The sequence below is a fragment of the Columba livia genome, chromosome 1 (assembly GCF_036013475.1).
Source record: "Columba livia isolate bColLiv1 breed racing homer chromosome 1, bColLiv1.pat.W.v2, whole genome shotgun sequence".
Taxonomy (NCBI): domain Eukaryota; kingdom Metazoa; phylum Chordata; class Aves; order Columbiformes; family Columbidae; genus Columba; species Columba livia.
The window spans coordinates 10,037,340-10,063,831 of NC_088602.1; the positions used below are offsets into that span (position 1 = coordinate 10,037,340).

General features: G+C 38.8%; 1 protein-coding gene across 1 annotated transcript; it reads right to left on the bottom strand.

The window, feature by feature from the left end:
- Window positions 1–99: 99 nt before the first annotated feature.
- Window positions 100–23,463, bottom strand: RAB38 (RAB38, member RAS oncogene family). The gene is made up of 3 exons (XM_021280140.2): window positions 23,058–23,463; window positions 15,842–16,122; window positions 100–4,350 (listed from the first exon to the last, which is right to left on the bottom strand). The coding sequence occupies exons 1-3, from the start codon at window positions 23,260–23,262 to the stop codon at window positions 4,198–4,200; spliced, it is 639 nt and encodes a 212-aa protein (XP_021135815.1). The 5' UTR covers window positions 23,263–23,463; the 3' UTR covers window positions 100–4,197.
- Between the last annotated feature and the right edge of the window lie 3,029 nt (window positions 23,464–26,492).

A 26,492-nucleotide genomic window follows, 5' to 3' on the forward strand; every position in this document is an offset into this window, starting at 1 on the left:
AGAGATTGGCTACATATGAGGAAAGCTGAATTAACTTCTGGTTACTTGTGTGTGCATACTTTGGTTAATGAATTAATTTTACAAAACACTCATAGTCCATTTTTTTTTCAGAAAGATCATCTTTTATTACAATAGAGCCTGCGGTCACATGCATAAATATTGGTGCAGTAAAATATCTGTCGATTATTTCCTGGCAATTCACATAAAGTTGCATTTCCCACATGTATTTACCAATTTCACTTCATCCAGCTAGACAAGCTGTTTTAAGAAGTAAAACAAAACTGATGTTTAAGCATGCACCTTCTGCTACCCTCCCGCTTTTATATGGTCAGGTAGGTTAAAATAGAAGCCAAAAAAAAAAAAAGCCTGAAGATAAAATATTGATGTACAACAATTCAAACTGCATACACAAGGTACTGTTGGGAAAAACTATTCCTGAATAGAAAATTTAAATGAAAATATATGATCTAAAAAAATGGTGCATAAGAAAAACAAAGCCTTGTTTTCAGAGTTCAAATGGCTTTCTGTTGAAAGGTCAACTTGGGTGAATAAATTATGATATCTCTGGAATAACAGAGGAATATTTACCTTTCACTTCATCCATTTTCCTATTAGTACAATGCATATGCTTCCCCAGGTATTAAGGATCATGAGATTTTGTTTGTATGGAGTTTCAAAGATGGAAAATGAAAGACATCCAGTCATTACTGGTGGTGTGGCTGAATTGGTAAATGAAGCCTTGGGGTGGAGATGCTCAACTACCATTTTTCATGAGAGTTTCGGGCTGATTCCTCATGCCCAGCACCTCACCACCTCAGCCTGTGGTTCTAGACGCTGGGACACCCCGAGGAGAACCACAATGAAAATTAATTTTAAATTTGTTTTGCAGTATCTTTGCCCATTAGGAAAGCAATAGAGACTCATGTCTTTTATTACTTATTGCAAACAGAAGAGGAAAATGTTTCATTTTGAAATGGCCATGCAATTAAGATTCCTGGTCTCCAATGACCAGCAAAGAGGACATAGCACAGAGTGTATCAATAAAAAACAAGGAAATTCAACCTGTCAGGGACTGCCACAGTATAATTAAATTTTACATTTGTTCCTGAAAGGGTATTGGCACAAAATGAGCTCATTAATTCTTAATTAAAGTTTTTATTCTGGTCTGCCTACAACGACCCCTTCTAAAAATGCAGTTTGCTTCATACCCAGGTGGCATTCACACATTTATTGCATTACAGAAAGAGACTTGACAGCTTCTTATCACTACAGCACAAATAAAAATGAACATTTGGAATTATGTAACTTCCTAAGGAGGCCTGATTCTTCATGATACTGTTCTAATTCTTATGGTGTAAATATGTATGACTTTAGAACTTATACCTCATATAGTCTTTAGTCTAGAAATTGGCCAAATTCTGTGCACCGCCTACCAGAGGTGGAAAATCTGTCCAAGAACTGTGACTGCAATGAAACGTGACACAACGGAAACAAGGGGAACAGATGATGAGTTTGTAGTGCACAGGTTTATAAAATACTGTGAAACTAACAAACAAATAAACAAAAATGATCTATTAGTCCTTTGAGTGTGTTCTTTATGTGTAGGGTTTTTTTAAATTACTGTTATACTAGATCTTTAGCCATAAGTCTCAAATGTTTGTGAAAGCTACCATTGTGCTTAATGACTATTGGCAAGAAGCCACCAAAGACAAGTAATCTGAAGATAACTAAAATACATTAGCAACTGCTATGTTCCTTGCAAGTTGATCACAAAATATTTTTTGGAAGAAATGAGAACTTCCTCTGCTTCACCTGAGGCATCCAGGTTTATAAGGAAAGCATGAGGTTCACTTCGTATCTAGGTGCTTGTGTTCCCCACAGTGTTGGCTCAAGGTATGAATAGTTATCCTTAATAAGGCATCCATGTGACTTGACTTAAATAATGCTTTAAATTTGAAATAGCTGACCTGGCTCTAGTTCTGAATTGCAGCTTTGTTGCTGAGATTATTAAACTAGTAACATGACATCTGTGCAGCCACAGTTTCCATTTGCAACCCATCTGCATCTAATCTAATCATCCCATGCAGTCACATGTTGCTTTATAACCTCGCTGGGTTAACTGAGGTGGAGTAATTGAAGATAATTGTTGCAGCAGAGACAAGCCCTGGATAGATTTAGAACATCAAGGCATTACAGCACCATGTGTTTATGCTAGAGGGCACTCATATTTCATTCTGAGAAGTAATAGTGCTTGGCGTTTGCATAACATACATCTTCAAAGCACGGTGCCAATGGCAACTTTCAAGGAGTGCTGTGAGGTAGGTGTGTACATCAATCCCTATTTGACAGATGAGGAAACTGAGGCAGAAAGGTTAAGGTATTTGACCCAGATCACAGCAGGAGTTAAACGATGTGTGACACAGGTGTTAAAGGATAACACTGCTAACAAGATAACTTGAAAATTACTCTCCTCAAAAAAAAGCCGGTTCAAGATATATATGGATCCTTAGATCTATGTGTGTGTGAAGAATAATTTGGGATGTGGATTTTTATTTTTAAAACCACAGACCTTGCTTTCTTATTCTAGAATTCTGGGACAAAAATATATCAATTTAAGTCTTTACAAAGAACACGTGTAGAGCTATGTCTCTGTCCTTGGCTCTTTTCTCCTGTGCATATATAGTAACAGATAATTCAGTAACAGAATCATTATTTATTAGCCTTTGAGAATTTCACTCAGTCATTTCCAACTAAGTGTTTAGTGAAGTATTGTAGTGGTGTCTGCAAACACAAGACTTCATGAGATGCTGCCTCCTCCCCTTCACTGTCTTACACTTCTCTAAGGAAAAAGTCCCATCTCAGAAGACAGCTCCTGCCACTGAGAGTTCACAGCTTAGGAAGGAAAAGGCTGGGCAGGAACAGAAAATGAATAATTTGTCTATAGCAGGAGATAAGCAAAGTTTGCTTTGCAGGGTCGTGCGGCCGCATGTCAAGGCTATTTGTCTAGGCACACTTGTCTGAATGATTCCACCAACCTGCATATTTTGTGAGACGCTGAAAATCAACAATTTCACTCCCACAGTACAGCTCAAAAATTTTTGCACAGATTCCAAGAGTGTTTCCTAGGACTGTTTCATTTTGCTTGCCATGATCATTCATATGATTGTGGTTTTTAGAAGAATGTTCTCAGAAAGCAAGTACCTTCTTATTCAACACATACATTCCTGAAAAGTTCAGCCACTACATTATCATGTGGATAGTGAATTTTCACATGAGAATCAACATAATAGAGGGATGCATGCAAAGACTTACAGAATACACACGGTGTAAATACACAGGAACATCTGTGGCATGGAGAATGGAGAGGTAGGAACAAAATGAGTGAGTGCTTTTCAGAGGAAAAGCTGGCTTTACAGAATAGATAACCTTTCTGAAAACTCCCAGCTGCTTCACCTGTGAGACTGTACCCCTGATTACCTGTTTTGTCACTTCTCCCCCAAACTTGTTCCATTTTGCTTCATCTGAAGAAAATGCTAATAACCATAAGAATGTAACTCTTCAGAAAGTGATGGTCAATACTACATCAGGGTTCAGTCTCAGAAGCTGAGATCTTCTGAAGAACTGAATGATGTGAAAGGTTGCTTCATGTTCAATCCTACCACTTCATCCAAGAGACTGAACTTGCAATGGGAAGATTTTGCTGTGAGCACTCTTGTTATCTCTTTCTGAACAGCTATAATTTCATTATCATAATCTTCCTCATATGAAGCAAGATTGTTCACGTTTGAGGGATGAGAAAACAGTGTAATGATGATGGCTGCCTGGTCAAGTTATTGAGAAGACAGGCTGGAGGACCAATGGACAAGCTAGGTATTGCTGCAGTTACATCACAAATACGAGCTTTCAGAAACCACATTGCAAAGAAATAGGTTTTGATATAATTGGTGGTGGTACTCAACTGGAAAAACACAGCCATCACCATGAGTCTTATTTGACAAGTAGCCAAAGACAGCTTTGAATAATTGCTATCAATGAACAGCTCATAATAAATTCTAGCTGTCAAAAAATCTGTACAAATTTAAGTATATTTTTGAGAAAATATCAATCTGCTTACGGACAATCTGGGAAGTCTGGGTATGTTGGATAAAGTATAAATTGTGAATCATAGTTGTTCAGCTCTTGCTGTCTGGAAGTCTCTTACGATTTAAAGCAAGCTGAACAACTGACAATCTTGGAGGAATTCAAGTGTGGTTTTACAATATCTGGTTCAAGAGACTGAACTGGATCACTCTCACTAGCAATTATGTGTTTCACCAAGCATCTGGAAGCTTCATTGATGTTTATATTTTCCTGCAAGTGAAGGAGAAAGAGAAGTTGATTAGTCAATATTAATTACACCATGCTGCATATTTCCTGTGCATAATTAAACTTTTCTCTAGGCAACATCAAAAAGTTTACTTTCCTTAATAAACAGTCTTCAATAACTGACTATATTAAATAATGCTAATGCCTACTGTAGTTTTTAAGTTAGTTAAGTTTTATGCATATTATAATTCATATCTAAATTATCCACAGGGCTCACTTTAAATTACCTGAAACTCTTGGTAATTTGATTGCTTCAATAAACTAAACAAACAAATGCCAGAGGGATGTTAAAGACAGATGCCTGAAGTAAAGCTCCAGAGTCCGTATTTCACTGCTTGAATAACGGTTACTCTTATTTTCAAAATATAAATTACCTACTACCAATTACAGCCATAAATAACATTTATTTCTAAAGCCTTTACCACAGCTTCAATAAGATTTCTATATCCTACATGCACCATGAAATCTGTCATGAACCAGATTCATTGAATAAATGACACGATCTCAAGTTATTCACAAAACAGTCAAAAAACTTCTATGATGTCTTTCAGAGTCCTCACTTATTTTTTGTTGAGATTGACTTATCTCCAATGCACTGTTTCAGAACACTCATATCACCATTAGTTTCATTTGTGAGACAGAAATCCTCACTCTAGGGGTTTAAAAGGAAATGCAAAGCATGTCTTTTTCTATATGTGTCTTCAGCAGCACATTTGACTTGCAGCAACCCTTGCTCTGCCTGTAGAATAAGCAAAGCTGAAACAGCCTGATCAGTGAGACACAGCTCAGCATAGAATATAAAATAAGCAGTAATACGGAGTAAGGTTGGGGTTTTTTTTAATGACATGTTTGGAATGAAAAGTCAGGTTTGCTGGCATAAAAGATGTTGTTCTACTCTGACTATTGGCATTGATTACTTATTTTATATGACAGGAAACGGAAACCTCATTGTAGCTTCAATTTTCGGGGAAAATATATCACACACCCATATACATACAAATAGAAGTGCATACAAATATATATGTATTTAGTTACATATATGCACATCCTCCTCTTGCTCCATAAAGACTATGCTTTTCTTTGCAGTGGAAGTTTACCCAGGTTTCCAAGCTGAATCTGGAGCCTGTTGTACTGATACTATGAACACCCATGCACACAACATCATGAAATCTACCTTCAGCAAATGCCAGCATCAATTCAGCTTCTTTAATAAAATAACCTGTGAAGCATTTTTTTTTTCACGTGTATGTTCAAATAAAACTCAGATGAGATGTTTAAGTATGAAGTTCAGCTATGAAAGAAAACAAAGTACATGTATGTGTGTTTCAGTAGAGATGGTACAATTATCTGAAGATCAAAAGCTAAAGTAATGGATTCTGTGAGGCTGATTTCTAATCTCCTTGAAATTAACAGCAAAGCTCCACAAAGTCCATTGACCATCCCTTGGCACCAGAGTAAAGAGCTGAATTCTGCAAATCTAACTGAAAATGTTAATTAGTGCCAAGATTCCACAGGTTTCTTCAACTACACAAGTGTACTCAAATATTTGATCTTTGACCTGTAAAGAATATTGATTGGTTGTAAAAACCTCAAATCTTTAGACAAGTCATTTACATACTAACCCCCAGAAAGTAATACAGAGCTGGGAATCAGCTCTGTACTGAGATGTTAAAAAGTTACTGTATCACATGGGTCTCTCAGACCAGACAAGCAAATTCCTCAAGCCTGCAACAAAAGTCATTTTCAGAACACTGTGAAATTTTATTAGAAAAAGTAGACAAAGAAAAATATCTCTCAGTACTGCTCAGAAAGCTGGAGGTAAAACAGGATTGTTAAATGCACAAAAACATATGTGTAAAAATCTTTTGAATTGTATTTTCCTTTATTAATGGACTGATAAGCATTTTATTTACCCATGTGCTGATTCTCTCTTGGCATGGCAGCATGTCTTTTTTCAATAATGTCTTAGGGACTATCTGAGATTGTGCCTAAAATGATTGATGTTCCGATGTGGTAACAGAAACCCTCTTTGTCAGAGGCTTAAGATCAGCATTTTATAAGAGTGGGAAAGGGGGAAGGAACCCAAGCCCACAAAAGCATAAAATGGGCATAGGTTGACATTCCTCATCCCCACTGGTGATGGATGAAGTCCATGTGCCAGACCTGAGCCTAAAAGTTCAGAATAAAAGAAAAAAACTGCTAGTTTACTTTGTACAGAACTCAAACCAAAGTAAAATTTGATTATTAAACTTCTTTCTAAACCTCAATAGCTTTTTTTTGGGAAGAAAGCCAAATTTTAACATGAAAGTTTTGTTTTGACATAAGAAATCAAAATATTTAGTTTTGGGAATATGAAAATGAAAAGCTTATATTTTTCTGCATTGGCCTTTCTCCTTGCTAATGAAATTATTTACCAAATTTCACCCATATTCCTAATTACACTGTTAATTACATTTTAGATTGAGTTTGCTGTTTCCCTGCTAGGTGTCTGCCCACATCTACTGAATATCTGTGAAGCGGGATTATATACAGATAGATACCATCCCCAGCTCCAGCCATTCCACCTGAAAAGTCTTGTACTTTCAGTCCATACCCCCTTCCTCTCTGCCAGGGCACCATTCATTCAGATGTGTCTCCCAAAGTTTATGTGACTCAGCTCTTACTTCTTCAGGCAAAATGTGCAGGTTTGTGAGGATTCACTGTTTAAAGCTTTTGCACCCATGCAATTCAAATTCTGCCTTTTGTTCTGTGTAAGAGGAAGGGAATAAAAAGTCCTGTCAATAGCACGTGTTGGATCAGAGAGGTATTTTCTCATCCTGAACATTTATATGAACTTCTAAACTTTGTGGATGAAAATTTCTGCTGGACTACAAGGGGAGCGAGAGAGGAAGGGTGACCTTGTCAGACAGAACAGCTGTTTTTGAGTTTCTGTCTAGCTCCAGCCTTCTCCTGTGTTTCAGATGACAACTGGTGTGTGGTATGGATGAGAAGTGAAGTGTTAAGTTACTTGTTGCAAGGAGCCTGTGCTCATGTCAGCAAAGCAACTCCTGCCAGAACCTGAGGGAATGTCAAGAAGATGTGCCAGGGGAGGTTTAGATTGGACATGAGGAAAAGGTTCTCCACCCAGAGGGTGCTGGACACTGGAACAGGCTCCCCAGGGAGGACTGGACTAGATGATCTTTCAAAGTCCTTTCCAATCCCTAACATTCTGTGATTCTGTGATTCTGTGTGTGTATCATGGCCCCAAACCTGACAGTGTTCAAGAAGAGACTGAGCAACACCCTCAGACACACGGTGTGAACTGCAGGGTTGTCCTGTGCAGGGACAGAAGTTGGACTGACAATCCTTGTGGGCTCCTTGCAACTCAGAACATTCTGTGATTCTCTCCCAGCTCTGTGCCTTGACTGCTTTCTTTCTGACGCTACTGTTGCCTTTTGTTACAACCCTAATCCTGTGGTGTCTACTCCATGTCCTAGGTTTGCAGATCAGACATTGCTGTATTCTGGTCTGTCTAATGAAATATTGATTTCTGCACCTCTCCTCCTACAGTGTGTTTTGCAAAAGAAAAATCAATATTCTACCAGCAGCAAAGCAGCTGCAGATGGTAGAAGGTGATCTGCTATCCAAACACAGACACCCAGAGACTTGGTAATTTTAGAGAGCAGGAGGTGTTGAAAGGCAATCTGGGGAAGGACAGAGAAAAAGGAGCAGGTGAAAATCCATCTAACAAATACAAAGAAACCAACAACCAGAGTGAAAGATTGGACAGGCAAGAATAATCACAGACACCCTACTAATTGCACTGAAACATGGAAAAAGCCCAAGTTACACCTAAAAATGAAGTTAATTATGTTTCAAAGAAACATTTTCAAGAAAGAAAATGTGAGACAACAGAGTGGAGCAGAGTGGACAGCAGAGTGGAGCAATGTCTTTCATTGGGTCTCTATGTTGAAATGCCTTAAATGTCATCTCCCTTATGGCTTTTGTTGTGCACAAAACACCCCAGGAATTGTGATGACTGCTGAAGTTCAGACCTTTTTTTTTTTTTCTCTTTCCTTTGCCTCGCTTTGCCTCATCTTTTGCCTCCCCTCCCCTCTCCCCTCCCCTCCCCTCCCCTCCCCTCCCCTCCCCTCCCCTCCCCTCCCCTCCCCTCCCCTCCCCTCCCCTCCCCTCCCCTCCCCTCCCCCCTCCCCTCCCCATCTCTCCTCCCCCCTCCCCTCCCCATCTCTCCTCTCCCCATCTCTCCTCTCCTCTCCTCTCCTCTCCTCTCCTCTCCTCTCCTCTCCTCTCCTCTCCTCTCCTCTCCTCTCCTCTCCTCTCCTCTCCTCTCCTCTCCTCTCCTCTCCTCTCCTCTCCTCTCCTCTCCTCTCCTCTCCTCTCCTCTCCTCTCCTCTCCTCTCCTCTCCTCTCCTCTCCTCTCCTCTCGTTTGTTTTTGTTTTGTTTTGTTTGTTTTTACTAACTTCCTTTCATGTTTGGAGCAAATTCTTTAGGTCATACTGGCAGTCCTACTGTACCTCCTCGGTGGAGTTACTTCTGAAAATTAAGATGTTCAGTGTTTACCTCACTCTTGACATAGTACTAGGTGCACCTGTAGTGCTATAGCTTGATTTCCAGCCTCTTCTGAGGTCACTTTTGCCTTCAGTTCTTTCCAAACAAGAGGGATGGCCTGTTTACTGATACTACTACTTTTAAGGTTGCTGTTACTCATTATCACATTTTTGATGTGTTTATCTACACAGCACATTTCTGTGATAGGAAAGTGCTGCTATGGCCATTTATGAAATAGAGAAAAAGAAGAGTCCCAAACAGTGGAAGCTGCATGAAACCTGGTCCAGCACATGGTGGCTAGTTGGAAAGTGGAAGATGGCATAGTCTGAAGTTTTCTCATGATAATATGGGAGCACAACACCTTTCTTTCCCAAAGCTGGGGCAAGACTTTCTACTGCAAGACAAAAAAGAAGCATTTTTCCCATATTATGGTGCCTTTGTTGCTGTCGGGCCTCTCTTCCTGCTTTTGCTCTACTTCTCACATTAACATCCTGGTCTAGCTTTTGTGAAACCCTTTCTCAGGCATCTTCACTTGCCCTGTCCCCTGAAGTACCTAACCCATTTCTGTGATTTCTGTGCTTCAATAAGCCTCAGCACTTGAAAACACTATTGCAGTCAGCAATGCAAGAACTAAGTTGTTTATATGCCAAAGCCTGACAGAGCAAGAACATGAACCCAACTTCTGTGATGATATCTGGGTACTTGACTCTATCTTTCTCTTGACCCCATCAAGAAAGAATGAAAAAGTGAAAGTCAGAACATGCTGCTCTCTATTTTGTTACCAAACAAAGCAAGGCAAAGAAAATAACTCTGAGAAAGTTCTGAAAGCCAGAAAGGAACACTGAAAGACACAAACAAAATTACCGTTTGCTTTGTAGATCTGTTTCCTTCAAATGTATCTTTTCAAAGGGCAGTTTTATAGAAAGGATAGCAACTCAGGTCAGGGAAGGACAGCTGCATGATTTAAAACCTTTGAAATTATTGCTATGGGAAATAATGTCATTTTATTGTAATGCAACAGTCAACTGACAGGAAAATAAATGCTTTATTGAAAGTGTCTCAAAGCAGTACAGAAGTTCAGCAAGCTTCTTTGCATTCTGGATTACCTTTCTCCTTATCTGTCATCTCTAATGCAGATGCAGAACATTAGCATTTAGAGCATTCCATTTTAATATAGGAAATAAATCCTCTCAGACTACACTGGGTCTTAGCTCTTTACAGAAGAAAAAAGGCCTTTGCTGGTTTCATGGGCCTGTCTCACTTCCAGATGAAACATTTCTTTGATATGCAGATATCCTAGATTTGTCTGTCTTGTTTTCTGGTATAAAACTGCTCCATTTCTACATTTGGGTAGTTTCTTTCTCTGACTGAATGTGATGTTTCTGAGTCTTACCTTGAAAGTCAGGGTGAAGAACAACTTCTATGCAGGCACAGCTACCCAACATGGGCACTTGGGGATGTCTTAGCCAGCACCACTTAGCGACATGAGTCTACTACTGGACTTGAAGGAAGCTGACTTCCCTTAATATTTACAAATTCTGAACTATTCAAGTATTAGATGGGAATCTAGAGAAAATTGCATAGCTTCCACATTTTGTTTCTATAATGCACTAAAATCCAGGAGCAGGGAAATGACTTTAAGGGTGTTGTAACCTGCAATCCTCTGGAGCAAGCAATCTGTGGGAACAAGTCCAAACACTCCCTTAGCAGAGCTCCCTTGGAAACGGCTGGCAGTAGAGCCTTATTAAGATGTGCTGTACTGTTGTGGTTGTGTTTCTAGGAAAAAACAACCATACAGGTTAAAAGCCCTCTGGATGCACCAGCATGGAATTCATGGATGTGAACTACTATAACTACAACCCTTAGAATAAGATAATTCCTGTGATTTAACCAGTGATTTTCCAGCTTTTGGTCAGCACTAAATAATTTATTTCACAAAAGTGATCTGGAGAGCTATAGGATAGCTCTGATACCTCTAGGATAATCTGAAACAAGTCCTCTACTTTTAGTTACAGGAAACAAGCTCTGCAGAGGAGTCTGCACAGAGTGACTGTATATCTAAACTGAAAGCTTCTGCCTAGGTGTCAGCTCCTTTTCGTGGTGTATGGCAGAAGCTGAAATACTTTCTAAGGCTCTGTGCTGTGAGATTAGTTAGACTTTTTTTTTTTTTGGTAAATTAACAAGACAATATAGGGAGCCCTACATTCCTAACTGGTTCTGGCAGCCTTTGGTTTCAGTTACCAGATCAGCAGGTTAGTTGTAGTGTGTCAGCCTAATTCAAATACATGTCCAAACCTCATTTGTCTTTATGGAAAACAAAACCACATAACCTGTTCCTCTGCAAGTCTACCATATAGCTTGTTTTCTTTCAACTTTTGTAATATTTGTTGAGTCAGAAGATCTTAAGAATTCGTGATTTAAACAAGGGATAGTAGAGCTTGGTGTGTTCACAGAGCTCACAGAAGAATTGCTGTTCTTGCTTTGTGGAAGAAGAGGCTGGATCAGAGGAGAGTGACTTTATGAAGGTCAACCAGTAATTCAGTGGCAAAGAAGACTCCTGATTCCTAGTCCAGCATTTGGGCACTAATTCACACTGTTGACTGCCTGTCAGACAACAGCTGGAGAAAGGACAAGTTATTCACGCTTCTGAGAGGAAGAAAGATTCTATAACAAGCCCAGAGACTCAGTGCTCATTCAGTCTCCAGGCCATGATGATCAGCAGACAAGGAGCTGTGTATTGAGCCTAGATGGTTAAGGTTTTGAAAAGCACAGCTACCGGCCCTTCCTGGCAATTTGGACAAAACTTGAATGTCTTTTTATCTTATTCTATATTGCTGACAGCAGAATTTCCTCAAGGAAAAGAGAAACTCAGGCATAATCACAGCATGGCTATAGTCAATCATGAGGTATTTCAAGTTATTCCTGAAGCTGGTGTTTTCAAGCACATTTAGTTTTGCCTGACTTGTCTGTTTTGATGCACAAGTTCTGTTTACATTTTAAAGTGATAATAAGATTGAAATTTCTGCTTTTCTAATCCAAGTCAAAGCTCACCTTTTTGAATTAGGAGCGGTAGTGAAAAGAGTTCAAATGCTTTGAAATGTGAGTGGAGTGCTCAGCTACCCTGGCCACATGCTGGATGATCAAATGTGTGACAGGAAGAAGAAATTTCCTGCCTTCAAAAAAATGCATCTTTCACAATCGTTGTGGCCATGAAATTTATTAAAGAAATTACTACTAAGGATAATTTCATTATTATCTGGAGATGCATCTTTCACACTGCAATAAATACGAGCAAACTAAATATATTTACATAAAAGAGACCAGGCTCTCCAACAGATATATGGTGACATGTATAACTTGTGACTATACTTCCTGTTGCCCAACAAGACCTTTCTTACATGGCAAACTCTCAGAACAAATTATTCTTTCTTTGTAGGGAGTATAAAATTGGAACAGACTATTTCCTTTAGATTAATGTAAGAATAAAAAGAAATACATGTGAATGCATTAGGTGGCTCAAATAGTTTGTATTGAAGTTGTTAACAAAAACAGCACCAGTGAATAACAGTGATTTTTTTTTTTTTAATAACCTACCAGTGCTACAGACGAAAAATTCAAACTATTGACAGCTTGAAATATGGTAGGTACATATATAGCATGCTATTATACTTTCTGCAAGACAACCAGAACTAAAAGATGTATTTTTATAAGTAATCACCTTTGTTTTTCCAAAACACATAAATCATGTTCGGTTTGCTCTGAAGGTTTTAACATTTCCAAGCACATCTCCAAAAATCCTCTGGAGATCTAATTATTCCAAGATACTACAGAAAAAGAGTTATTACTTATTTGAACTGCTAAAAGTGCTGGCTGGTATACAATGACTTCTCTGTCAGTGTTATTCAGTTTCTGTTCTCTACAGCAAACATAGCTAGGTTTTTTATTTTCCCCAGACCTGGGTTCAATTATTTAGTATGCCCTAGGCTGAAAGAATACCAGGTACATTTAACATCTAATATTTTAAAATAGCAGTAATAATAACTTCTGTTTTTAAAAAAAGGCATAGATTTTAGTTCAGAACTTAGACCAAGTGAGAAAATTATTCCGATCTAACTTAGGCTCAGTGTTGTGATTCTATCATCTCTAGTGGATTTACTCTTCTTTGCATCATTTTAAAGTCAGGAGCCTCCAGTTCTAGATGGAAATGAGGTGTGGAGATTGTAGAATAGCAGATGCTAACCGTTAGTCTATAGCAGCAGAGAGCAGTCTGTTAACAGTCCTGTGTCCTCAGCTCTCATTGCTTCCTTCACACTGGCTGTTGAAGACAAGTTTTGTCAAAGCTGGATTTCTTTTTGTTCCCACATAATTGCTCTGGTAACCTGAGGACTGTTTGGGTTTCTGAGTTAAACAAAATAAGAAGAATCTAGATATTTCCTTTGTTTAAAATAACTCTTAATCTTAATTCTATGTGTCTCAGTGAAGCTTGGAAAACTTTTCCTCTGTTGTGACTTTTTTAAACTTCACATGTCCTTTGTACTTCCATAGTTCTGCCCAAGACTGGCTTCATCATCATTGTAAAACCTCACTGTGACATTCAAAATTGTTTGTACATTCGTTCTCTGACATGACCTGCAATGGCCCTTGGCACAATAAGTGTAGTTGTTCTTTTTAAGAAGTGGACAGGTGCTTGCTGGGGACTGATGTATGGAATTCATGGTACAGATTCCTTTCTCATGAAGAGCAGTGACTAACTGCATGAGTTCGTTAATCCAGACCTAAAATAATGAACCTATAGCTCTGTATCCTTTACGCAATAGTCAATCCTATTCCCTCTTGTTCTCCTTGAAAGTATTTTAGATGCATGTATTTTCAAACAATTTGTTATGCATTTCTCCACACATGATTTTTGTGGTGGTTTTGCACTCAGGCTTCAGTTTTCAGTGAATTAGTTCTTGTTTTCAGGAAATGTAGACTCAAATACATATCAGAAATGAAGAACAAGTAATTCTGAAGAAAACAGCCATACACGGTGTTACACATCACTGATTAAATGGATTCCAAAAATAGTCACAACCAGTTATTCCATGTTTGTGGCCTGACAGTTAGACACCTAATAGAATGTTGGAAAGGGCCAGAATATGTAATCCTTATAGAAATAAGAATAGTTTGTCCTGTAATAATCTTCTAACTCTCCATATCTACTACTGACAGCAGCTATTGCAAATGCTTCACTCTCTGTGTTTTCTGTTTCTTTGGTGTTTGTTGTTCATTTGATTCTTTGTTTTTCTGGAATAGTTAGCTTTCTGACACAATTCTTATGAAGAAATTGATGTAAGGGATCTTGACCTCTTTCTTAAACCAGAACTAGACATTATCTATAGTAAAATTTAGCTTATCCTAGAGAGGAACATTGGATTCTAGTGGCCTTGCCAGCACAAATCAGAAGAGAACCACAGACCTGAATTCAAATCTGGTCATGTGCATACAGGAATGGTAAGTGCCACGTTTGTAGAGCAAGATAATTTACAGACTGACCTAGACCAAAATGTGTCCCTAAAAATGGCATTTTGAAGAAACACTGCCTTGTTTTGGGACTCATTCAGCAGGAAAGCAAAGACACTGTTCGCAAAGAACAGTGCCCCAAGGATGGGGTATCTACCACCTCCCTGGGCAACCTGTGCCAGTGTTCCACCACCCTCATTGTAAAAACTTTCTTCTTTCTATCTAGTCTAAATCTATCTTTTTTATTTTAAAACCATTACTCCTTGTCCTCTCACAACAGGGCTACTAAAAATGTTGTCCCCATCTTTCTTATGAGCTCCCTTTGAGTATTGAAAGGCGGGAATCTCAGCCTGGAGTTCATGCAATGTTTGAGACAGTCTAGGACATGCTGCTAGTCACCTGTGTTACTTCTGCAGATTACAAGTGTGACCTCTTTTAAATATTAATGTTTAAATAATTATTCAGAAAAGTAAAATATATGTATACACTCCAAAGATTCTTCATAATGCATTTAAATTAAACAATTGAATGCAGCATTTTTTGCTTCAGTCTACTAACAATCTAGGTCAAACCAGAGCCAAACTGTTTACTAGAACATCCAAATGTTCCCCAGAGCTGTTAATGATGACACCAGCTTTCAGAATTAGAGAATACAATAAATACAATATCCATTGAAGCGTTGTGTTCAAATTAATATTTCACATGCCAGCTCCCCAAATCTTGCATGCACTGAGATTATCTGAGAAATCTGAAATTTATACACAGAACCACTGAACATTGGGTCTTTGTACTCTGAAAGTCCCTGTGCCCTTTCTTATTATTTTTTTTTTCTCAGTTTTCTTAAAGTCACACAGGAAATCTGTACCAAGGCAAGGAATTGAACCTCAGATCAGCTCATGTGGCACTTTGACCACTGATCTTTCCTTCTTCCCCAGATATGTGGTTTTTCTTGAAAAGGCTTTTGAGAATGTAAGCTTATAACAACAAGCATTGTACAAGCACTAAAATAGACCGACTTTTTCTCTGGAATCTAATACAATAAAGCTGTTGTCTCAAATCATCATTTCTCAGGCAAAGTGGGTATATAAATATTTAGAGATAAGATTCACTGTTAAGTATCATCCACAAGAGGCAGCTTTTGTGCTTTCTCAAAGGTCATCTTTCTCCCCAGGCTATTGTGCAGCAAGTTGTGACCAGTTACATACTTTATGCTGGCCTATCGTATTATTTCAGAATGTTGCATATATTTTGCTTTGCAATAAAAGGCATAAAAGAAACAGGAATGTATTAATTGACAAATTCACCTTTAACAAATCCCACCAAGGGAGGAGCTTTGCCAGGTACACATTTTGGCCAAGTTAAATATTTCAGGAACCAATTTTTCTGTATTTGAAGAAACATTTAAAAAGGAATGGAAACATTTACCTTAGCTGATGTTTCAAACCAGCCTACGAAGCCATTCTCTTTGCAGAACTGATCCATCTTGATGCCGTTGTTCATAAGAACATCTATTCCCTGGTCACACTTGTTTGCTAAGAGGACTGCTGGCACAGGTTTGCCATTTGGAAGAACCAACTTAGAGTCCAAATCCTCTTTCCATTTTGTCACTGCTTCAAACGTTGCAGGTCTTGTAATATCAAAGACAATAAATGCCCCCATGGCCTCTCTGTAATACACCCTGGTCATGTTTCCAAATCTCTCCTGACCTGTAATGAAGAAAGTAGGAGGGGAAAAAGTCACCACCTTATAAAAAGTTACTGTTTCCAATTGAGGTCAATATTTCAAATACCAGATTTGCTAAGAGACTATTACCAATGGTAGAACTTCATTTTTTAAGTCTCTGGAAAGCTACTCTCTGTCTAAATAATGATGAGTACCATACTCATTTGTATGAAAATGCAAAAGAGTATAGCATGAAAAAGAAGCTGTAAAGCAAATATCCAAGAAAGTTTAATAACTTCATGACAAGCTTGAACTTCAGTGTAGAGTCTTACGAAGCTGGCAGATTGATCTTGGTATACATTACAGGACTTTAAACTGGAATCAAAACAAATCCGTGTTCTAGATTGGAAGCTCCTTGATACTATGATACTTTGTGGGAAACATCTAATACAAGTGGTCTGCTCATGTATGAAGAGGATCCTGCATATTCTCATGCAAATAACATAAGTAAGCTCTGGAGCCATACTGGCAGTTAGAGTAATCATTAATTTACTTTTACTAGCAAACTAAAACACAGGAGTGAGAAAGGTGAGTTTAAAGCCTTGCAAACATGCAAAGTATTCTAAGAAATAGCCTATCAGTTATAATATGAAGAGCTGTATTGCTCCAGTAAAATTTTCTGGGAGAAGATGTTTCACATTAGATCTGTTCAGAAGCTTTATGGTTTTACTTGCTGAATTCAGAGTGTTTTCTGGGAAGTTATTTACAGTATTTTTGTAAGCTATGAATGACATATTGTTATATTCAAACATGAACATTTGTAATTATCTATCATTTTATATGTTTAAGATTGTAAAAAATTGACACATTGACATCAGGATGTGGTATGTTGACCAGCTGTGAGTTTGTTAATATATATGCTGTTTTCATGGGAACTTAGAAAAAAATGTTTCAAAGAATGGAAAAAAATTACACAGGATTTTTCTTGAAGTGAAAACAATATAATTTACATTGATGTCTACTGCTGAGCTGTGATCTGAAAATGAAGAATTATAAATTCCTGAAACATCTCACAATAACAGCAATCTTTAAGCAAGATAACTCTTGTATTTAATTATATCACTCCATAGCTGAGAAAAAGTGCTATGAAAGTAGAAAACATACAATGGAAACCTGTTCCTAGCCTTACTTTCTCAACGTGAATAGCTTTGAGTAGGTTAGGAAGACAAGAAGATTGCTAAGTCTGCCTTTGACCCCAGGAAGGTTACCTGTGGAGGTTTTATCTGATGGAAATTGTGCTGTCAAATGCAAGGTTGGGTTGAAAATTGAAGAGTGCTGATTACTGGGCTTCTAGACCATGTAGTTTCATTTAACGGAAATAGCATTGAATGCACTTATGGAGTCAAAACCATCTGTTTGTGATGTTTATCTTTGGTTTTATGCACTAGCTGTTGCAGCAAGGTGAAAGTCATTCACATGATACAGAAACCGAAAGTGTGTATCTGTCTTCTCCAAATTCATGTTAGATTTTTTTTTTTACTTTAAACAAGCACTGTGTCCCATTGAAGAAGCAAGATAGAAATTTATCATTTCTGAGAGATGAAAATTTCTAATGGTTGTGCTTTACTAAAATGTCTTATGATTCCTATCAGTGGGCTAATCAGATGAATGTCTAAGTCATGTGCTATTCAATAATCTCCTTGTTGAGAAATTATTTTTTCATCTGCAAGAAGGTGCCTTCAAACAAAAATCAAGGTCTGATTAGAAACTTAACAATGAGGCAAGCAGCAACATGTACAACTAGGTTTTAGTGCATATTCTGTGTTACTTTTTACTTATCCTGCAAAGTTATTGAGATGCTTGCACTGTAGCTCACATGTAGATGATGTAAGAACAGCTAAACTTGGGCCTTACACATATTAATTGAGACACAGATCTCTAAGATAGGTGGGCCATGTTGCAGAACATTAACTAAATTATTAATTTGCAGCATAAAATCATTCATCAGAAACTATCAAAGTTATTAGAGAAATAAAAGGCTCTTATGACGTGATCTTTTGGCTAGTAGTGGCCCACAAAGTTCTGACAAAGGGTATGACACCTCACTACAACCTCCTTTCAGGCAGTTGCAGACAGTGATAAGGTCTCCCCTCAGCCTCCTGTTCTCCAGCTAAACAGCCCCAGTTCCCTCAGCTGCTCCTCCTGAGATTAGCATGCCTTTGTCATCAGAGTTTGAGAAGAGATATCTAGAGGGCATCCTCTCAGCAAGGACAGATGTTCAAGAGTGGTCACACAAGCTTCATTATGGAGGTTTTAACCTTTGCCCTCAGGTCTCTGGTAAGCCCAGGGTGAGTAGTTTATACTCAGATGGTTCAGTACAAGATATTTAATTGTGAAACCAGATGAATCCTACCCCACTTTGAAGTGAACCCAGTGAGAGCAAGGTGCCAAAGCAAAAATATTTCCATGAAAGACAAGGACTCCCTGTCTGAATGGCACCTGCCTGTACAATTATCTTGACCTCAGTGGCACCTCTGCAGCATGGGAAGGTATCCTTTCATGGGCTTAAAGTAATGAACAGCTGAAATTTCATAGTTTATAAAAATGAACGCCACATAAATTTGACAACATGACTTGTAAGGAAATCTACTATTTTCACTAACCATTATAATCTCTGATGAAGTTATAAAAAACAATTATAAAGTGCTAAAACTCAGACAATTTCTATCATATCACCTACAGTATCTGCAATATAGTACAAGACAAAAAAAAGATTAAAACTTCTTAATGCCCAGTTTTACAATGGGCTTTACTTCTTGCCACCATCCCTTATCCTGAGAAGCAAAAGCTCCTGGCAACCACCATGCTTTACAAAGGGCCTTTAGCCAACACTGAGAAGTTTGAAATAGTGGAGAACATGGAAACATCTTTTACCTTTCACTTCAAAACATCTTTCAGGATTTTTACCCTTGAATTCACGTCATTGTCTTCATAGATTGAAACTTAAGCAAGCCTTGAGGTGCTATTCACCACTCCAGAATGTGGAATAGCTGACTATCAGCAGGATCAGGCCCATGCATCCCACCACAAATCAATACTGAAATAAACCCACCACAGCCAGGGACTTATTTATGTTTGCAGAACAGTAATTTCAGGGTAACTTAGCCTAGAAATCACCATGACTATCTTATTTATGCATATGTACTGCAATGCATAGCAGCCACTAAAAGCCTAAACCGCTGAGGATGTGCTGTGCCTGGCATTAGTGAACAGTCCATTTACTCCTTCTGGAAAATAACAGTCTTAAAAACTTCACAGCTGCAGTTTTGCCTATATCTGTGCAAAGATTGATGTTTCTGAAGGCAAAAGTTGCAGGGAAAGGAAATGAAACTGTTCTTTCACCACTGGTATGGTCTCCAATGCATTGGTCCATCTCTTTACGAGATGAGAACCAGACTGTAAAAGCAAATCAATGTATTTTTGGTAGCAGTGAATAATCCAGCCCACACATAGACAGCTGGAGGGATAAGGGTGATGCTGACAAGGCTGTGAAAAATTAGCAGGGAAGGGGGAAGGCTCTGAAGTGCTGCTCTCTGCCCTTCGCTGCGCTCGCAGAGATGCTCCCTGCAGTAAATCTGCAGCTCAGACTGGTCTTCAGAGAAATCTCAGCCTGTGCAGACATGAAACACGAGCAGTAACACTGAGAGCAGACTTGCAGAGATGTGAGTAGAAAAGACACACGGACCTGCAGGCTGCAATAGTTGGTTTCTTCAAAAGCAGCCCCAGCCTGCGTCTGCAGAGCCACCCCCACCACAACAGCCTTGTTCCAAATACGATTAAGAGTTTCTTTTAAAGCTTTCCTTATAACAATATGTAAATTAATTTCAGGAATACTCCTACAGAGGCAGCAGAAATATACGGAAACAAACAAAAAATTGACTGAGGAGTGAGATTTAAAGATGTGTGACACATCTGTATAGGTGATGGCACACTTAACAAGGACATGAACACCAAAACTGAAAATTTGGGACATTCGATGAAATAAAATGGAACTGTTGCAAGGAAATTAAAGACAGTGGGAGTTTTACCATGTATATCTCCTCCCAAGCAGAAGAGTGAAAATTCAGTCACTTGAAACATAGGCACTTCACTGAATCAGATGTAAATTCATAGATTTTAATGCCAGTGTGTTGTTACAGCTATCATAACATCATAAACCATGAAGCTTTGTCCAATTATTCCTGTCTAACACCCGTAGCTTCAGGAATATATTATCTGTTTAAAAATCCCTAGTCTTAATGTAATAATGTGATGCAGAACCTACCTTATCCCTGAATTAATTTTTCTAATGCTTAGTTATCCTTACTGCTCAGCATTATCTTTCATCTACATAAATACAGTTTCAGCATTTAGCTACTAGATCTTACTATAGTTTTGTTTACTAAATCAAAGAATAAAGAAAAATATGTTACAGATATATGAAATTAAATGGTGCTAGATGACATTTGCTTTTTCTTCCTATGTCTATAAGGGTAAACAAAGGTAAACTTCTTCGTCCTACCATGACCAGAGTATGTCACCCCTGCCATGAAGCCACCACATATGTCAATTCTACTAATAAGGTAGAGAAACTCAACACTAGTTTTACTCAAAACATTTTAATAAAGTTATTTCTAGATTGTTAAACTATTTACTACCCACTGATCCACATAGTGAAGTGCCAGGAAGAGTACATGTTACACTGAGTAGTAAGTTTACTTGCTGTATAATGGAGGGAGAGGAAAGGATGTAAGAGTTAAAATGAAACCTGATACACACACAAACACATATATATTAATATATTGATACATTTGTAGCATTTGCTTCAATTCCAGATGTCCTAAATGCTAAGCCAACATCCTACAGCTTGGTTAGAAACTGAAAATTTATTGTTTTTATCCCCAAAGTAAACATCACCAGAGATCCTACCAGAAGAGAGAGGATATTCTGAGACTAGAAATTTTATTTTCCTCATTCTTATCCTTTGTGTTTTGCAAGTGGTGGTATGTGACCAGCCACAGCCAGGATAAAACACTTCCATTCCTCCTACATTTCCAATCAGTTTTACTTCACCTTCATTTTTAAATATTTTTTTCTCACTAGTCAGATGCCTTATGGGTGACAACTTCTATGCCAGCAACACCCTGATCTGAATTCAGCGTGTTGCTCACAGAAATTATTTTCTGTGTATAGCCATCAGCAGCTAAAGCTCCTCACACAGAAGCCATTAAAACTGAGACAGCAACTCTTTTTATCACTGACCACTGTCTTGACCTTCACAGAGATGCTTTGAATTGAGCAATTCATATGAAATTTAGTACTACGCTGTAATTCTCTCCGTCATGTGTGATAACTCAGAAAGCATGCTAGTCATTCAGCACTACAACTTGGTGTAATTGCTTCTGCAGCCTGACTGAAAGCTACATCATATGATCTGCCAGCACATGATTAGTAGCGTAATAAATCTCTGAAACAAGGCATGCAAAATACATTCTTTAAGTCCCTGATGCATTCAGAATTTACTATTAAATGTTTTTTCTCACGCGGAAAACTTTTGCAGGATGTGTATGTATTTGTTGTTCTAATCAGTCACTGGTAAGCAATAATGCCAACGCTTTCCCCATTATTCCAACTTCATAAAGGAAACTGAACATGTATGTATTTAATAGCATAAATCCATGAGGCCATACTGATGTGTGAGAAAACTGAGGTTATGCACGTTTTGCATAAAGCAGTGTTGTTGCATAAATTTTAGTACCTTGGTGCCAAATTCGGAGCTCAGACATGAGGCAGCTCGGTGCAGAAGAAAGGCACTCCCTCCGCCAAGAAGAATGTCAAGAATTTTTTCATTTCACTTGTTTTACTGGGTGCTGTTCCAGACTAGATCACTGAACCCACAGCTCAGGCCACAAGCTGGCACAGTTACCTAACAGCTGATATTATGTTCACTGCTATTCAGTACTTAACGAATGTAACTTTTTAAATTAATTGAGTTTTGAAAACACCATCCTTTTTTCTGTATGCTATTGTGGTACAGCTGTACTTGGATTCCTATGTACGCTATATGAAAAATCATTACTTATAGCATGCAAACTATGCCTTCAAGATAAACTTCTATTTTGTGGACTGAGTAAAAAAGATTAATTCCTAGTAATGACAGCGGCAAAAATAAAAAGTTTTGGTTTTACTTGGAAAACAAATCTAAAAAATCCAAAGCAGTGAAAATGACAATGTCAAATACTGTGGTTTTAATTATGTAAGCATGCAATGATAGCTGAAATTCTTTATTCTTTTTCTCCCCTCACAGAGTAAATGATCTTTTTTTACTTGATATGGAATAAGGACAAGTCAACGTAAATAAATACATTTTAACAACCAGGATTATTGCCAAATGGAAACACTTCTCTTTTCAAAGCAGTCAGAAGTTGTTTACATTTCATTGGGCTGAAGGAAGGTAGGTAGGAAAGAGGAAGGAAAGGAAGAAGGACGATATTTTGATAAAGTACTTCAGTGATTTTTAAAAAATTTTTTTCTTATTTTTTAATTATAAAAATAATTTCAACTATCTTATTGAAACCCTCATCTCTGCCACCAAATTAAATAGATATAACTGGAAATTCTTGTCACTCTCCCTCCCGTCACAGAGATCTGTTAGTCTAATGAGGGAAGAACTGGGGCATTTGGAGAGAGGTGCCTGTGTCCCTACATGTATCTAAGTGCTTGAGAGAAAAAACAGACAGGGCAGGTTTCACTCTGACACCTCTTGTTTGGGGTTCTGCTGACTTTAGGGAAACTCCAAAATTTCAGTCTGTTTTCTCTCCTCAATCTCCTCTCACTCACTGCACAGGCACTGGTAGTTTCCAACTTAAAGATTAATACAGTTTGAGTCTATATTTTGCATTGTCTCTGGCTGAGTTATGGGGTTCTCCTCTTTACTCACCCGCAATATCCCAGAGCTGCAGCCGTACCACAGTCTCAGCATCCCAGCTCAGCACCTTCAAGGCAAAGTCCACCCCGATGGTGGCCCGGTAGTGGGGGGAGAAGTTCTGGTGGACATAACGTTTGATGATGCTGGTTTTGCCCACTCCCAGGTCCCCGATCACCAGCAGCTTGTAGAGGTGCTCCTTCTGGTTGTGCTTCTGCATCTTTCCTGTGGCTGCGGCTGCTCCCTGCAAACTGATTGCATGCTCTGCCCGAGGAATCCTGCCAGCCCAAGGGGGAGAGAGGGAGTGAGGAACTGGGGAGGGAAGGAGAGAAGGTAGGTGGAGGCTCTTTCCCTTTGTATGGAAGCAGGATCACCACGTTCAGCAGGCAGCGCTGCTGGGAGATGAAGTAAGCAAGGGACTGGGGGGGAAGAAAGTCTCCCAGAAAGTTTTGTGCGTAAGTGTGTAAAGGTCAGCACGAGGTGTGTCTGGGATTAGTCAGGCTGCTAAAGACTTTGCCGGAAAATTCATGCAACAGTCCTGTTCCCTGCTTTGGTCCTTGCTGGAAGGACAGTGTTTCTGTTGTGAACTAGTTTTACATACTTTTTTTAATCACTGTCTTCTTGGTGATAATTTGTCACTTTATGCTTGTTTCCAGACATCTTTAAAATGCCAGTCACTGCAAAAAAAGCAGAAATTGCCTTTCAGAGGTTTCATGCCTCCATTAAAGTGCACAAATGAAACCAGCATGAATTAAACTTTGGATGTGATTTGGTTTTAATCAACATAAGTCACTGTGAATGCAGTTAAATCACTAGAAGTGACAATTGTAGCAATATAATGCATCTTTACGTGTCAACTCTATGAGGGCTCTATGAATTTAATAATAATAACAGGTACATATTTTTAAATTTCATTAACATGCTCACACATGCTGAATGCAGCACACAGCTTCTTGGGTTTTTGGTGTATTTTTTTTTTAATACAACTGGACTCTAAAATGCAAAAAATCCAGATTTATCCCATGACTCCAATAATAAGAAGTTATGAAAGCATAACGGCGCTAGAGCATATGAATGCCAGTGTCTCAACAGTCCTCTGTTTTCCAAAATAAGTGATATAAAACTTGCAAAAAACTGAACATATTTGAGTAAATCATTCCACTAACATGATTGATCCTATATTTTAAATGGAGAACACAGTGAGTGTTTCAACTTGGCAGCGTAGCTGGAGACCACTATCTATTGCTTGGAGGTGTTTGATTCCTTTCATAGCTCTTTTAGTAAACCCCCAGAATTTTAATATTGTGTGAAAGTCATCTGTGAATGATTTTTACATTTATTGATGATCTTGATAAAATAAATTAAAAAAAACCCAACACATTATATACTTATTGAAATGTTATTTTGTGGAGTTCTTCTCCAACTGTGCACTGAAATGGTATTAGAAATTTGTCATCTATCCAAAAAGCTGGATTTTAGTAGACAAAGAATTCAGAACACTTCTGTTATGCAACCTTTTATAATGAGTCTTTAAACTCAAACTTTAGAGTTTGTATATATAAACACCCACAAAATGGAAATGGATGATTTGAAGAGGAAAATGCCTTATTTTCCTTAAAACACTTTATTTTTAATAAGAAACAAATTCTCTTTCCAAAAAACAACTATGCTTTGTATCCTTCTTTTTGGAGACAAAGATTTAAAGAGCTTACCCTTGTTAGTTATGGACATTATAAAAGACTGCAATTTGAGAAGTAAACCAGTTCACTCCATACTGTCTTCGCATGATTCAAGCTTATTATTGTTGCTACTGGTTGTGTATGGTCTGTGCATTTTTGGAGAGAACTGAGCACCCCAGCACTTCTAAGCACTCACAATTCCCCTCTGAAGTTGAAGATTTCCCATTTTAGAGATTTAAAAAAAAGAACAGGCTGAGACAATTTAGCAATTTAAGTAATGACAAAATTGGCGTTTTGGATAAGGTTGAAGTTATGTCTGATCTTTTATCCTTCTTTTATAATGGCCAATGCACAGAGAACGGTACATGGAAGATCACTGTAAGCAGATATTAGGTAACTGGAGGTCTTAGGCTCTTAGTAAGCGTAGTTAGAGATTGGCCTACACCCAGAAGCATGAGGCTTTACTTCTCTTCCAAAGTTTTTGTTAGCATTAGCTATAATAGCTCTGGATAATCGTGCTACTTGTTTCACTTTCCCATTCTTCTTTGAACCTGGCTAAATTCTTGACCCCAGCAACACCCTGGTACAATGAGTTCCAGATAGGCTTAATCAAGGTCACCCTAGCATAGTAGGGCTACAAACAAGGTGTTCAGTGAGGTGTTCAGATGTGGGGTGAGCACATAGGAGGCTTCTTTGCATTTAGCGGGATGATTTGCTGAGCTGAAGTGAAGCATGGACTGAAGCATCTTGGTGAGTGAAAGCCATACCCAGATCTCTGAACTCCACGGTGAACTGGCTTTTATAATCAACATCTTCTGAATGCTCCTGAGGTAGGAGAAAGCCATCAGCCATCCCTTGCTCCATCTTAGAATCACAGAGTGCCCTGATTTGGAAGGGACCCACAAGGATCATCGAGTCCAACTCCTGTCCCTGCACAGGACAACCCCGCAGTTCAGTTCACACCGTGTGTCTGAGGGTGTTGCCCAGTCTCTTCTTGAACACTGTCAGGCTTGGGGCCGTGACACCTCCCTGGGGAGCCTGTTCCAGTGTCCAGCACCCTCTGGGTGAAGAACCTTTTCCTAATGTCCAACCTAAACCTCCCCTGGCACATCTTCCTGCCATACCCTTGGGTTCTGTCATTGGTTGCCAAAGAGAAGAGCTCAGCCCTGCCCCTCCTCCTCCCCTTGTGAGGAAGCTGTAGCTGCCATGAGCTCTCCCCTCAGTCTCCTCCAGGCTGAACAAACCAAGTGAGTTTAGCCGCTCCTCATACAGTTTCCTCTCCAATCCCTTCGCCAACTTCATAGCCTCTTCTGGACACTCTCCAGTAGCTTTATATCCTGTTCATCCTGTGGCACCCAGACCTGCACACAGTGCTCCAGGTGAGTCTGCACCAGTGCAGAGCAGAGTGGGACAATCAGCTCCCTCAACTGGCTTTTTGGAGGTCTGTTCCCACATCCCGAGCTACGTGTCTGTACTGGTTTGGCTTCATCAGCACCTGAAGGCACCAGGGCAGGGAGGTGCAGATGTGTTGCTTATTTGCAGCTCTGCTGCAGGAACAGGCAACACTGCCATGGGGAAGGCAGATAATTTGGGCTGGTCATGTATTAAGCGATCACTGCAAGACTTGTTTGATGATGCCAGCTGATCCCTTCAGGCATACAACCAGGTCACTGTGACTCAGAGGTTTGCTCCAGACAGAGATGTCCAGGGAAGCGCCCTTAGCCTGGAGCTGTTGAATACAATCTGTCTTAGCTGAGACCATGGTTAAAGA